The 14,789-nt window shown below is 37.5% G+C and overlaps 1 protein-coding gene across 1 annotated transcript; it reads left to right on the top strand.

Moving 5' to 3' along the window:
* Window positions 1-3,062: 3,062 nt before the first annotated feature.
* Window positions 3,063-13,800, top strand: SERTM2 (serine rich and transmembrane domain containing 2). The gene is made up of 3 exons (XM_030807328.1): window positions 3,063-3,252; window positions 3,416-3,512; window positions 9,498-13,800. The coding sequence occupies exon 3, from the start codon at window positions 10,281-10,283 to the stop codon at window positions 10,551-10,553; it is 273 nt and encodes a 90-aa protein (XP_030663188.1). The 5' UTR covers window positions 3,063-3,252; window positions 3,416-3,512; window positions 9,498-10,280; the 3' UTR covers window positions 10,554-13,800.
* Window positions 13,801-14,789: the final 989 nt, after the last annotated feature.

Consider the following 14,789-nt stretch of genomic DNA (forward strand, 5'->3'; position numbering starts at 1 on the left):
TTCACTGTATGTCCTATTCCTAGCACAACGTCTGACGCATGAAAGGAATCACATGCTTGTTGAAGGGATGAATTAGTCAGTACAACCAGTATTTTCTACAGTATTATTTATTGTAGAATCAAAACACAACTTTATTTTGTCTCCCCATGTTCCAATAAAATGTACCCCATTGAGGTAACCTTTTCCTGACCATAGATGGAAGTTTGGATAGAGCACATGATTTTCTGCTCACTTCTTCAAAAATAGACAGTCCTTAGCTCACTCTAAGTCACAAAACACAACCTTGATTTAGTAATTAGAATGTGTTCAGTCCAAGATATTACTCAACTTTCTCCATCTTCACTCAATGGTGAGGCTTTGTTTCCCACTAAGCCCATGCTAAGGCCTGTAGTGGTGGCTAAATGCCTTTAGAAAAGGAGGAGTGATAGGTTTTCTTCTTTCTCCCTCCACTTGCCAGTTTCTATTTGGATCCTCACCAGGGTGGAAATAGGATAGGGAAGAGAGGTAAGGGATTGGTCATTTCTTCCTTTGTGGAATGGCTTCCCACTGTCTGCGTCTTTGGCTCTTCTGTGGGTTCTTCAAAGGCCTCCATCACTGAAGACCCCTCTCCTATAACTTGGGATACCTGGGTTGATGCATTTTTATTTAGATTGGTAGTTAACAGCTCCTTCCTCAGCCTCTGGGAATCCAGCAGTTATCTTCAGCTTCCTGTTGATGGGGTCCTTTCTCCCCTCCAGATGGCCGCATTGAACAGGGTTCAGGATGACCCTACCCTGGCTCTCTTTCTTGCATGACCCCCATTTGGTTTCTAGGAAAAAATCAAACATCCCCTGCCCTGACAAACTCTGGGAATGAAGGCCAATCCCGTCACAGTCAATCCTGTTCTCCTGCCAAGGGCCACATTAGCTTTCTCAGAATGGAGTACAGTTCCAATTCGCTCCCCTTCTACTGCAGCGAATAAATGTCAAGTTCTATGAGTGATCCAGTGAAATACCCACTAGGCTCCTACTCCTGTGGAAGGTGGAGTGGAGTCTTGGCCTGGCAACAGCTCTGGGCAAAGAAACATTTTCACAGATTTCCCTTCCCACTCCCTTTCACAATCTGACTCCCTTTTATTTCTTGGAGCCTCTTCTGAGTATTTCCATTGTAAATTTTGTATATGATGACCTGGCTTTGGAATTCCCAACTATTGTAGGTCATTAATTATGTCTTCCTGGAAACTCGAATTTAATATTATGCTAAATAAGGCTTATTTTTTCTAATTAGGTAAGAAAAGGTCAATTATCCATGGTGAAACCTCTGGTTAGATTCACGTAGCCTCATTGTCTATTGATATCTATCAATTTGAAGCAACAGCATTAAGATTTGTTGAGCATCTGTAGCATATGCTTTAGAGATATTTTCTCATCTAACCCCCCTTTTATAATTTTCCCTCTTTTATAGGTGAAAACTGAGTCTCAGAGAAATTAATTGACCTTCTTAAGGTAATCCAGAAAATATAGATCAAAGCTAAGGTGAAAACCCAGGTCAATATGATTTCAAAGTCCCTGATCTTTCTGCTACACCATGATCTTTGACATTTTTCATCCAAAAATCCTGAATGGCAGAGAAGAGTGAACACGTATTCCTGGGGAAGTCTGGGTGGCCCAAAGAGGCCCTACCACAAGTGCAAAATTTCTCTGATATCTCATGCTTGATCATAAAAATGCATAAATTTGCACTCTATTCTGTTTATTATCATATAAACTATATTTAAAATTATCGCTTAAACTATCTACGTTCTCCTTGTCCAAGTATTCAAGTAAATTCAATCATCTAGGAAAATACACTATGTTTATCCTGTACTTTCTTGAGCATACTACTGTAGTTTGAGAAACACCAGCATATTCCACAGTATGAGAAAGAAGGCACTAGAATATGCTGGTAAGGCAAGGATTTCAAGGACAGCCTCAACTTATTTTAACCACTGAAATGAGGGAAATGGAAAGACAGAGTATGCAAGAATTGTTAAGGAGAATTTGGGAATAAAGTGAAAATCACTGCAGTAATTTCTTAAAGATTGGCATGACGCTATAATTAATACTATTGTGATTATTGATACCATAATAAAAATTGTTTATGATCATGTGTTGTTGGATGAACAATGCACTAATGATGGTATAATATTGGAGAAGTAACATGGGGACATTCAGCTGTTCTTAACCTGGAGGCCATGGAGCACAGAAATTTTATCCCTATTTCTGAAGAAGGGGAAGGTCTGTAGCTTTCCTTAGACTCTCAAAGGAATCCAAGATCCACAAAGATTAAGAAACACTGCTACAGAGAAAACAGCAGAGATTTTGGGATCACATGGCCTTGTTTTCCAGTGCTGGCTCTAGGCTTACTAAACTACATGGTATACTTTCTCTCTAAGTTTCAGGTTCCCCATTTGTAAAATGAGGATCATAATACCCAAATCACAGGGCTGTTGTGAGGATTAAATTAAGTTCTTTATGTTAAATGTTTGATATAGAGTAGGCACTCAAGAAATGTTAATCTCCTTCCTCCTGCCACAATATGTAAAAGATGATAAGGGCCTTTGACTACAAATGGATGAATAACTTATAGTGGAATATATACCCTGGCTAGATATGACTACTTAGAAAATGTTCTACTTTAATCTTAGAACCCCAACCAGAAACTCAGGCTGATGTTAAATTTCCATGAAATATTTAAATCAAATGTATTAAGTTGGTGCCTAAAAAATCTTTTTCAAACCTAGAAATATACACATGCAAACATTCTGTTTGTAAAGATGGAATTATTTAAGCACTATCACATCCTGGAATGTTTGGTTTCAATTCTAAGCATATATTACTGTAAGACCCAGGATGAAAAACCTCTTGAATTTAGCTAGAGATTTGATCCTCTTAAATGATATATGAAGCAGCTTTTATAAAGATAGGGAGCCTCAGCTAGTCTTACAGATTCATGAGGAAGCCTCGAAGGGGTTAAAGTAGAAAGCTTATACAAACTTTGCTTCTCAGCCTCTCTTATCTCCTCCCTCTCCACACCGCTGAGACAGAGCAGAGCTGAATCACTACCTTTCCCGCATACTCTAAACTGTTGCCTGCGAAAGAGGAACTGGGGACTTAGACTAATTCAGGCTGCTTTCATTCAAATATTCCAGAGGGCACACACACATCCAAACAGACTTCTCTTTGCTTTTCAGAGCTTATAAGGAGCAGGCATCTGAAGCTGCACTCTGAAGCTGTAAGTGGTAACTGGCATTTTAAGTAACATTTTAAGTAATAGAAGGTGTTTTTCTGTTTTTCTGCAAAGGGATTACTCTTTAGGAAGATGAAAGAGAAACCATACTTTGCATGAACATAGTCCTGCTTCTTTGGCAAAACAAGGCTTTTATTCTATTTTCCAGCTATTCCAGAGATGTTCCTGAACAAGTTACCTGTTGGTGAAAGCTTCAAAAGGGATACTTAAGTGACCAATCCTACGCATACTGTGGGCCAGGAGAGGTAAGAAATATTTGGAAATATTATGATGTTATTCCCGGTGAAGTGAGAGGCATTATTTTATTTATCGGCAGGTGTGACAAATAGGCACCATCTGCTGCAGAAGATACAGCAACTCCTACTTGAGCAAGCTTATTACTTAATGGCTCCAGCCACTGAAGAAGCATTTGCTGCTGGAATCGTTTTCTCATAGGGTGATGTGGAACTAGATACACTTGTCTCTCTTAGTTTTTTCTCCTCAGCTAGGAAGATAAATATAAATAGAATGTATTAACTCTTAAAAGCTGATAGCAGTTGATAGTTTTGAATTTCTTTTCTGAATTGTTCCACTTAACATTTTCCTTAACTACTTGGTAAGATTTCAGCTCTGGAATTATATAGGCAGGTGTCATGCAGAAAAATGTAAAATTACCAGTAGGTTGTTCCCAGAACCTGATCATGTTAAAGAAAATAAAAGTAACTGCTAGGAGCACCCTGAGAACCAAATAGAGATCAGGGTACACTTATTTTATGTCTCCAGCACCTAACAAAGTGTCTGGAACTTGATTGGCACTCAATAAATGTTTGCCAAAGAAATGTTAATCTGATTTTGGAGGCCTGCGCAGAACTTGGTTGCTCTTGTTACAAATAAGTTTCACTCAAGGAATCCCTCTCAGGCTTGATTGATGCAGAAAGCTATTCCCTTATCATTCTGGGGAGCGAAATTCATGATCTAGGAGTGTATGTTATTTTGCTCCTGTGAGGTTATATATGCTATACTGATGTCAAAAATTAGTGAGAACTTGACATTTCAATGTTTATACTAAAAACACAAGACATTTTTTATTACTAAGATTTTATCTACCAAATTAATGACAAAATATGCAATTAGAAAACCAAAGGTGCATTCATGTCACTTGTGAGTATTTTGATTTACATTAGAAGTGAAGTAAACCAGATGTACAAGTTAATATTGGACATTGACCAGTTATTAAATTAAACACTTTCTCTTTTCCCTTTCCCCCAAACTTCTCTTCCTCTTTTTTTCCTCCATTCTTTCTCAATATTACCTCCTTCCCTTCCTTCTCCCCCTCATAATCACTCATTTCCTGCCCCATCTTGTCTCCATCCCACATCCCTCATAGTCTTTACTCATTTCTCACATTTCTTTCTTTTCCTCCTCTCTCCCTTCCCCCTTCCCCTATCTTCCTTTCTTTCTTTCCCTAATTCCTTACCCCCTTTTCCATTCCTCACTCTCCTCCTTTTCCCTCAACAGCTTTCAATCACTTTTACAAAGACTAGAAACTGATTTTTATTGCATGAGCTTTCCAGAAAGAACTGCAGGATACTAAAATAATTCTTTCCACAAAAAATCATATCCTTCAGAATTAATAGAATTTGAATTCCTTTTGAAATTGCATGGTTGTTTTTCTTTCCAAATGGTGCAGAGCTTTTAACAGAGCAATCATATTATCTGTGCAACTCATTAATTAGTTAGCAAAGACAGCCATGACAATCCTGTTTGAAAAGCTTTTATGAGAAGTAGTCACAGATATACGACCAGAGTAACAAAAAAGAGGATTTCCTAATATCCGACGTTGCATTTATTCATTTCAAAGTCCTTAATGGATTTAAGGAATTGAATTGATAAATCTCCCTAAATTGACCAGACTGTTTGGTCTCCTGAAGACTGTAGAAGCTTTAAGAAATATGTGATTAGTTAGTTTTCCAAACTTTCAAAGGAAATGTTTAAAGAAATTGACAAGGGTTGCTGAGATCATTGTTCTCTAAGCTTCTCCAAGCTTCATAGAATTCTAATAAATATTGAATAAGTGTTCAGACCTAAGGAAGATTCAGGGTCAATTGTATAGGAGACAGAAAATGTACTATCAATTGTTATTGAAAATTATCTGCAGACACAAGTGAACTTTCTAAAACTTAAATTTAAAATCTAACCCATCCCATGTAGTTTTCCTTTAAAATCTTATAACTGAAATAGCACTTCATGAACAGAGTTTCTAACAAGGTGATAATTTCTTAATTCTAGATTATAATCTGGAATTTAGTCTCCAATAAGAAATTGAACAGTGGAGGAAGGGAATAAAAAGAAAAGAGAAAGTTATGTTCTTCTCCAAGCTATATTAGCAATCGGATCAGAGATAAGACCGTGCTTCTCTTCGAACTGTAAATGTTAGGTACATTTCTTCGTCATACCCATGCATTTATTCAATAATTCTTGAGCAGCTACTGCAAGCAAAGCTGTATAAGGGATAGACTGCTGAAAATGATCCTCAAGAATTTTGTAAATTAGAATTTGGAAGAAAACATATCAACTAGATATCTGCAATATTTGTCCAATTTAATTCCTCTAGGAGAAATACAAAGCACTGTAGAAATTAGGGTTAGGGTAGAAAATCAAGATCAGCTTCATGAACTGAATCTTGAAGAATTGTAGTATTTCCTCACCCAGAGATGTGTGAAGATAGAAGGAACTGGTCAAACAAAAATATGGAAGCAGGGAAGTAGGTAAGAGTGAGCATTACAGTTTTATTGGAAAGAGGATAATGGAAGGAATTAAGGTAAGCCAGGGCCAAGGCATTGACAGCCTTAAATGTCAAGCTAAGGAGAATGGAGTAAAATCCAAAGGCAACATGTGGACTTCCAACATTTTGTTTCTTTTTCCTTTTTCATTCCACTAGACTAGTTATAAATAAATTGTATAGTAATAAAATATAGAATAAAATAGCAAGTTGAAGATTACACAGTTTGGTATATTTTTTATAAAGTTCAAAACAAATAATACTAACATTGTTTAGGCATAGGGGTGTGTGTGTGTGTGTGTGTGTGTATAAATAAAAGGAAGGTAATGAGTCACAAAATTCAGAATATTGGTTATTGGTTATTTCTGGAGAAGGATAGGTAAGAGGATGAGATGGGAGGAGCATAGGTAGATGTTGTGTAAATTATTAGTTATTCTCAATCTTAAAGTTGGTAGATGTTTGCCACAGATGTTTGTCCATGGGTGTTCAATATATTATTAAATAAGTGAATAAAAAGGGCTCAGATTTACCAAGGATGACAATGTGCCATAAACCAAGGAGTATGACCTACCTGATTCTGTGTACTTGGGGTCCAAAAGGGAGTATAAAGATACTAGAATAGTGTAGAGGTTTCTCCCACTTGGCTTGCACTAGCAGTGAGTGTTTATTTTTCCTTACCCTTCTTTTCTGGAAGGCGGGTAAAAAAGTAACTTAGGAGATACACGGGTGAAAAATCCATTAAGCTCTTATCTCTAGGTTACTACCATTCTTAAGGAAAGGAGCTGCTGGGAGAAGTGGTGAGGAGGAAGGCCAGTCAGACTGACAACCTATATATGAAGCACTTTGAATACATAGTGAAGCAATTGAGCTGTGTGGGCTGTCTGGGACTGTTAGAGTCCTGATTTGAAGTGCTCTGTTCTATTTGTAGACTGGTGTTTCTCAGCCCTGGCTGCATATCAAAATCACCTGTGGAGCTTTTAAGCAATACAGATGTTCATGCCCTGTACAGAGCTACTGAATCAGAAACCCTGAAGAAAAGACCCAGTTATATATATTTTCAAAAAGCATACTAAGTAATACTAAAGTACAGCAATGACTGAAAAACATTCCCTGAAGAGTGTGCTTAGAAACAAGTGGGTAACTTGTTTCGAACATTGATTCCAGGATACTGTCCCCAGAGATTCTAATCTAAGAAACAAGGGAAAGGGTCTGGGAGAGGGTCCGTGTTTTTATTCATAATAAACACCCTGTAGGTGATTCTGGTGAAGGGACTTCCCTTGACCACTCTGAGAAACATTGCCCCAAAGATTCCAAAACACTAGGGTTTCAGGGTGATTAGTCCATGTATTTGCTTCCTAAAACTGCCATAAAGAAATTATATAAGCTAGGTGACTTAAAACAACAGAAATTTATTCTTTCAGGCCTGGAGTATAGAAGTCTGGAATCATGGCATCAGTAGGGCCGTGCACTCTCTGAAATCTGTAGGGTAGACTCCTTCCTTGCCACTTCGAGCCTCTGGTATTTGCTGGTAACCCTCAGCATTCCTTGGCTGGTAGATACATCACTCTAATCTCTGCCTCTGTCTTCTCCTTATATGCCTCTGTCTTCTCTTCTTGTGAGAACACCAGTCATTATATTAGGGCCAACCTAATATATTGACTTGATTACATCTACAACATCTTATTTCCAAATAAGGTTACATTCACAGTTACTGGGGGTTAGGACTTCACCATTTTTGGGGGGTGACACTATTCAACCCATAACACTGTTTTAAATGCTTTTAAAAGTAGAGCCTCCAAACAACCAATAAGATAGATTAGCTGTATTCTTTAGCTGGGCTATCTAGAGAGAAAAAACAATAATTAACTCTCAAAGCTCAGTATACAAAGAAATACTTGAAAGGCTTGTGTTTAGTATGCGTATTCCTGGGCCTTGATCCCAGCTAATCAAAAATCAAAATAGCTGTACTTGTAAGGATAGAAAAGTGTTTCCTAGACCATTGCTCCAAATATAGTGGAAAGATATTATCGCTCTCTCTCTCTCTGCTCTTGTTTCTTATGAACCAAGTTATTCTGTATGGGCAATAGAAACAGTAAGTAGGTAGACTAAGAAAAACATGGATTATGGAAAGTATAGTAACGTGGGCTAGGGAATACAAACTTTAAGCTGAAGTGTTCCCAAGCTGGGGGCAAAATTCAGTATGATAGGAAAAATAATGTGACCATTGGAGCTATTTCTACGAACTCTCCTTGGGTATGTTAACAACAGACAGAACTAGGCTACATTTTTAGCAATCTACTATTGCACATAGAAGTGTGACAGGTGATGGTTGTTTATATTGTTTATTTTAGCCACCCATGTTCAAAATTCATGTTTAGAATGGCAAGTTAAATCATTTTGGAAGACTTCAGCAGTGAATAGTTGACCCTATTTACACAGTGGAATGTTTTTGCCAATAAAAAGAAGGTTCTAGCTTTACCAATGATAAAGCATGCAGTGCATTTATTTGCTCAGAATAGGCATACCCTCTCAATTCCTTCTGGTCTACAACTATTGGGGGGAAATGTCTATTTCCACTCTACAGATCTAAATGAGAGAGATAGAACAAAAACAAAATTGGAGGAAGTCTGCATTCCTGAACATTCCCCTGATTCATTAAAGTAACAATTGTCACTGGGATCTGGAGATTGAAAAACAATTCCTTAAACTTAGGATTCCTTTGTTTCAGTGCTAGGTTTTCCTGGTTCAACTAGATCAATGGTTCTTAGTCCTGGCTGCACTTTGAAGTTACTTGGAAAAGACTTTATTGCTTTTCTTCTAACTCTCTTATTTAGATATGTGGGGTAAAAATAGACATTTTTCCCCAATGTTTTTAGACCAGAAGGAATTGAGAGGGTGTGCCTATTCTGTGCAAGTAAATGCGTCCTTCATCATTGGTATAGATAGAACCTTCTTTTTGTGGGCAAAAGCATTCCACCATGTAAATAGGGTCAACTACTTACTGCTGAAGTCTTCCAAAATGATTTAACTTGGCATTCTAAACATGAACTTTGAATATGGGTGGCTATTTTTTTTTTTAAATAGCAGTGCTTGGGTCCCATCCCAGACCAATACAGTCTGAATCTCTAGAGTGGTGCCCAGGCCCCTGTTGTGGAGATTATGATTCAAGAAGTCTAGGTTTGGGCCCAGGATCTGTATATTAATAAGTATCCCCAAGTAAATCTTATGATCAGTTGGTTTAGAAAACATTGTTCTAATCTAGGTTAGTCATTAGCTGCTGTTTAGTGATGTGATTTTTTTCTTTAACCTTTTAAAAGCTATTTTCTACAGAGAAGAAAAAGCATTCTAAAATTAGTTTGCATATAGCAAACCATTTTGCAATTTATCAATTTATTTTTATTTCAAAATACATTGGCATTTGTTTTTCTCAGAGATAACTGAATCTTTTATTTTTGTTTTTGATTTTCAGGAAAATCAATATCTGTTGGAGAATCTGAAGAGCCAAATCTCCTGAGCCTAGGCCTACTGCTGTCAGCATCTCTGAGACCTCTCTCACCTGAGAATTACCAGGTCTGACAACACTTTCCCTCCAGCCTACAGTGAGGGATGTCAACAAAGCTACAGAAAACTCACATTCTCTAGACTTACAAGCTGTGCAGCTGGGCAGAAACCTTACAATCTCCATCTTTAGGGAAGGTTCAGAAATACAGACAAACGGGGTGAAAACTCAGATAAGCTGAGCCTGATATATACAAAAGCCTTCAGATAGTCTCCTCACGGAAGAACCCAATTAAGTCCACATAATTAGTCCACACATCTAGATTAGGTATAGGCAAAACGAGCCCTTTCTCCGTCTATGAAAACAGAGCAAAAGACTGATACAATACTCTAAAAGATTCTTGTTCTAATAACAGTATTATAAAGCAGTTTCACCCATATTTATTTTAATCAGTATAAAAGTAAGAGTGTGGAAAATAAAACATTACTTGTATTTTAAAAAATTGATTAAGAAGCTCTGATAAAACCTATTGGAGGGGCGACTGCTGTGCCGAAGGATAGAGAGGGTGTTGCAGTTGTCAAATAGCATCACCATTTTCTGCTTGTATGCTATTGCCTTAGCTCTGAGAGTGATTGGTTTTTACAGGATTGTTAGAACACGTCCAATAGATTTAGACACAGTCTAAGTGACTGTGAAATGCCTCAAGGGCAATAGAAATCAAATAGAAACACATACCAACTCAACTCTTGAGTGATGATGGAGGCACATTTTAAATACCACGGAAATCTCACTGGGCGTGCCCATTTTCCCACTCTGGCAACAGAGGTTGATACCTCTTCAGACAAGTATTCCAACCTGTACATGTATGTGGGCTTATTCCTGAGCCTCCTGGCCATTCTCCTCATCCTGCTCTTCACAATGCTCCTTCGGCTCAAACATGTCATCTCGCCCATCAACTCTGACAGCACAGAAAGTGTTCCTCAGTTCACAGATGTAGAGATGCAGAGTCGAATCCCCACTCCCTAAAGCCAGGATGAAGGTGAGCTTTAGTGGATCTGGGTAAACCCTTATATATGGATGTCCAGGAGAGCTTGCTTTCTTGCATGAAGCTTCCCATGTAGGGAATCCACAAGTTGTTCATTTAACAGCAAGCTGTTCATGTTTTCTTTGTGTTATTCTTCATCTTTACTCTGCTTGTGGGCTATCTAAAACGTTTAAGACTCACTCTGAAAGGAATATAGGAAATGACAGCTGGTTGGGAGGGCTGGTTTCCATAGTAACCAAACAGTGCCTGGGCCTTGCACAAACCTCAGACCACAGAAATTCATGCGCAGTGGTTGTAAGAAGCACAGGGTCCCTGGAAGCTCCAAAAACAAACAAAGAAGGTTTGCTTTTGAAAGGGCTGATCCTTCAAAGAGGATATCCCAAGAAAAGGACAAGTTCTAATTTAGTGTTTTGATCCTAGAGAATCACCTCTACACGAAGTTAAATTATGTCAGAAGTTAATGGAAGAGAAGCCCTTTCCCTAAACAGCAGTGATTTGATCATCTTAGGCAATCCGGTTTGTTTCAAATGAAAGAATAGATTTAAAGAAACTGTTTCAGTTTAGAGAGCAAGTTTTCAGAAAGAAGTTTCTAGTAAACAAACTCGTCTAGAGAGAGAAAAATGTGCATATTATATCCATATTAATTCTATTCATGCAGCTTCTTTGTCTTTTTCTCTCTCCCTCTCACACTCTAGGATAGAGTTGCACACAAATATGAGCTTTGTTTAAAAGGTGCCTTTGCAAACAAGACTCAGCTGTACTTTAGAGCAGAAATAAAATGATGTTGGTATTCTGTTGTTGAATATGGCTTTGGACAAAACATTCAAGCCTTCTGAGTCCCAGGGTTTTTGTGCTGAAAAATGATTAGAGAGCTATTTAGTCATCGCTATACTCTTTAGATCTGAGTATAAAAAAAAGAGAGAGAGAGACAAAGGAGGAAAGGACTAAAAAACATGCTCCAACAAATCCTTATTGAGATCAATGTCCTCAAATGTCACATTTGTATTTCCCAGAAAATGTTCCTCCCTTCCTGATCCCTGCCAAAAGATGAAGTGTTTCACTTATTATCTATAAGAGAATTATATTTTGAAAAATTCCATTCTCATAAGTAGCCCTAGTATGCCAGTAGTGTGGAGAGAATTTAATTTTTAAAACTAACTGTTCAAAGGGAAACCAAAGGAGATGAGTACCATTTACAAATCAGAATTTAAAAAACTGGTCATATTCTTGCCACCAAAGGACAAGTACACCTGTGTTAAATTCTACTTGCTAAAACAAAAAATAAGTTATCTCTTGCACCTAAAGGGGGGTCATCAAATTTCACAGAGTACTCTCTCAGGAACTGTAATGATGCTAAGAGAGAAATCAAATAGATGTTAGATTAATGCCACCTCCACCAGAAATGTAGCTCTTTGTAGTCTGTAACCAATTTAGATTGGCCCTTTTTCTCTGATCTAAATCTAGGTTGGTAGTGAAATTCCCAAGTGCTTTCCACTTTTATACACAGTCATTTGTCAATGCTCCTCTCTCCAAGGGGCTGCAAGTGTGAAATCCCCACATGCAGAGCTAAACTTAGCAGTAAGACTGACTCTGCCACACCTGTTACAACTGTGCACTGTCAGAGATGGGAGCTGAATTCTGCACCATTCAAAACAAATTAGCAGATAGGCTAAGACTTGGATAGGGCATATATTTTTCAAAACTCAAAGTGACTCACATTATCACACCTTGATGGTCTAAGTTGTGTGTTTATTCAACACCCAGATTCAGTGGACCCTTTAAAATTTGAGCTTTGGCAGCCAAACATGGACTTCATCAAGACTGGCAACACCGCCCCAGAACTTCTTAAGAACACACATCTTCCCTCATTCCAGGCTCTCCCTTTTGTGCCCACAGTATTTGAATGCACTTTACGTTTGAGAAGTCAATGGCTGGATAAATGAAGGAACTGATTATACTTTCAACAGCAGTGAATAGCAAGATACAAAATACCTTGTTGCTGAATCTAATAGAGATACAGACTGAAAATCTATTCTCTGCCCATCTGACCTCTCCAACCCAAATTTCAGGAGAATAAAACTGCTTTTTAAGCACTGACTTGGATGAAGATTTCTAATTTATGATTAGGTTACTCACATGGAAAACTACCACCCTCTTTCATCACAACTACCCCATGGGGATCCAGCTTGTCACTGAGCATTAACCAAAGCACACAGCACAGATTACACCAAAATAGCAGCATAACACCCCCCACCCAATTTCCAGTGACAATATAAATGGAAATGCTTTTAAGCAGATGTGTCATTATAATGACTCACATGGTATTTAATCTTTAGGAAAATAAACTGAATGTTTTTATTGTAGTAAACTTACTGTAAAGAAAAGAATTTTTACATTATATTTATTCCCCAATGTATTAACATATATTAATGCTCAAAAAGGCAGCCAGAGTAACCAGAGGGCACAATTTGAATTTATTGCTGACTTGGATTGCCTTCCCCCACCCCCACTCCCTCCAAAATTGCACATTAGCCAGTATATAAACAGGTAGGTTATTTATATATATGTGTGTACTCTGTTTTAAGATGAAAAGAACAATTCTTCACTTTTTATTAGCTGAACCATATGAAATTGCCATTTTATAGGCCAAAAAATGCTCAAATATCACCAACTTCATAAAATTCAACCTAATCCAAAGACTCACCACATTAATTCTGTAAATAGTAAATTCTCCTAATATGTTTAAAAAGAATCCAATTTTTTAAAAGATATTTTGCATATATTTCAGAATCATGGGTTGTACAAAATAAAGTATATTGTAAAAGGCTTATGTATTATGTATTATGTATCAAGTAGGAAATATTAAGGTTAATCCAAGTAAAGATGAATTCATCTAGCCTAACCTTTCCATCCATGCCAAATCTGAAGCTTTGGACTCATAACTGAGTTTGACTGCTGCAGATCCCACCATACTTACTAAGTAGGTATAAGGGATCCATTTTAATATATTTCAATGGTTATATTTAGTAATACATTTTATTCACTTGCATTGTAACTTTTTTTTAACAAAATGAAGAATTGTGTGGAATAAAAAATTGAGTTTCTTTTGTTTGAAATCATTAATGTTTGAAATATTCATATTGTATAAAAATGGAAATATATTTGCATTAATATTTAGCATGTCATTTTTGATCCCTGGACAATAAATAGTGACTGGTTTGATGATAACACGTATCTATTGTCTGAAGAATGTAAAGAGAATGACATTAGTCTCTTCATCCCAGTATAAATTGTAATGACTGCACATTTGTGGGACTTTTATAATTTTTAGGTCTCATTTTTTCTTATTCTCTCTTTGATTCTCTCTCCACTTGTAAAGTGATTGGTGCATTTGTTTGTTTAGTAGCAAGTTGTGGAAAAAAAAGAATGACTTCCAGCTGTCAATAAGAGTGACCTGAGGGAAGATTGAGATAAGGTATCTAAAGTGCCAATAGCCTTCTACATTCCTCTGCTGATAGGATTTTTTTTTTTTGAGACAGGGTCTCACTCCAATCACCCAGGCTGCAGTACAATGGCCCAATCATGGATCACTGCAGCCTCATCTTCCCTGGATCAGGCAATCCTCTCACCTCGGCCTCCCAAGTAGCTGGGACTACAGGCACGTGCTAATTTTTTTTTCTTTTTTTGGTATTTTTAGTAGAAACGAGGTTTTGCCATGTTGGCTAGGGTAGTCTCCAACTCCTGGGCTCAAGTGATCCACCTGCCTCGACCTCCCAAAGTGCTGGGATTACAGGCGTGAGCCACCAAGCCTGGCCAGATATTTTTTTTAATGTAGCTTCCATTTTGTACTTTCTTCATTTGATCTTCACAGTAACCCTGTAAGTAGTGAGTGGAGATAACATGAAGTCTGCTTGACAAAAGAAAAAACAGGTACAGAGAGATTTGTGAGGCATTCGTGGTTACACAGAGGCAGAGTCAAGATTACACTGTAAAGCTTTGGACTCCGGTTTTAATACTCATTCCACCATGCTTTTCTTTCTGAGCATTGAAGAGATATTTCAGAGCTATTCATTCTATAACACCCCAAGTTCTGCAAACAACAATTGAGCTCTGTGGGTGATTAACTCCTTGAGTCCAATAATTCAAAACAAATTAATACAATTCTGCCATCTCTTCAAATAGTTGTGTAGTGTGGCAAGACACATTCGCAGACTGAG

The sequence above is a fragment of the Nomascus leucogenys genome, chromosome X (genome assembly GCF_006542625.1).
Source record: "Nomascus leucogenys isolate Asia chromosome X, Asia_NLE_v1, whole genome shotgun sequence".
In the NCBI taxonomy this organism is placed as follows: Eukaryota; Metazoa; Chordata; class Mammalia; order Primates; family Hylobatidae; genus Nomascus; species Nomascus leucogenys.

What these genes read in the sequence shown, in the direction of transcription:
- SERTM2 (XM_030807328.1), top strand. Translation starts at nt 10,281, where the DNA reads ATGATGGAGGCACATTTTAAATACCACGGAAATCTCACTGGGCGTGCC.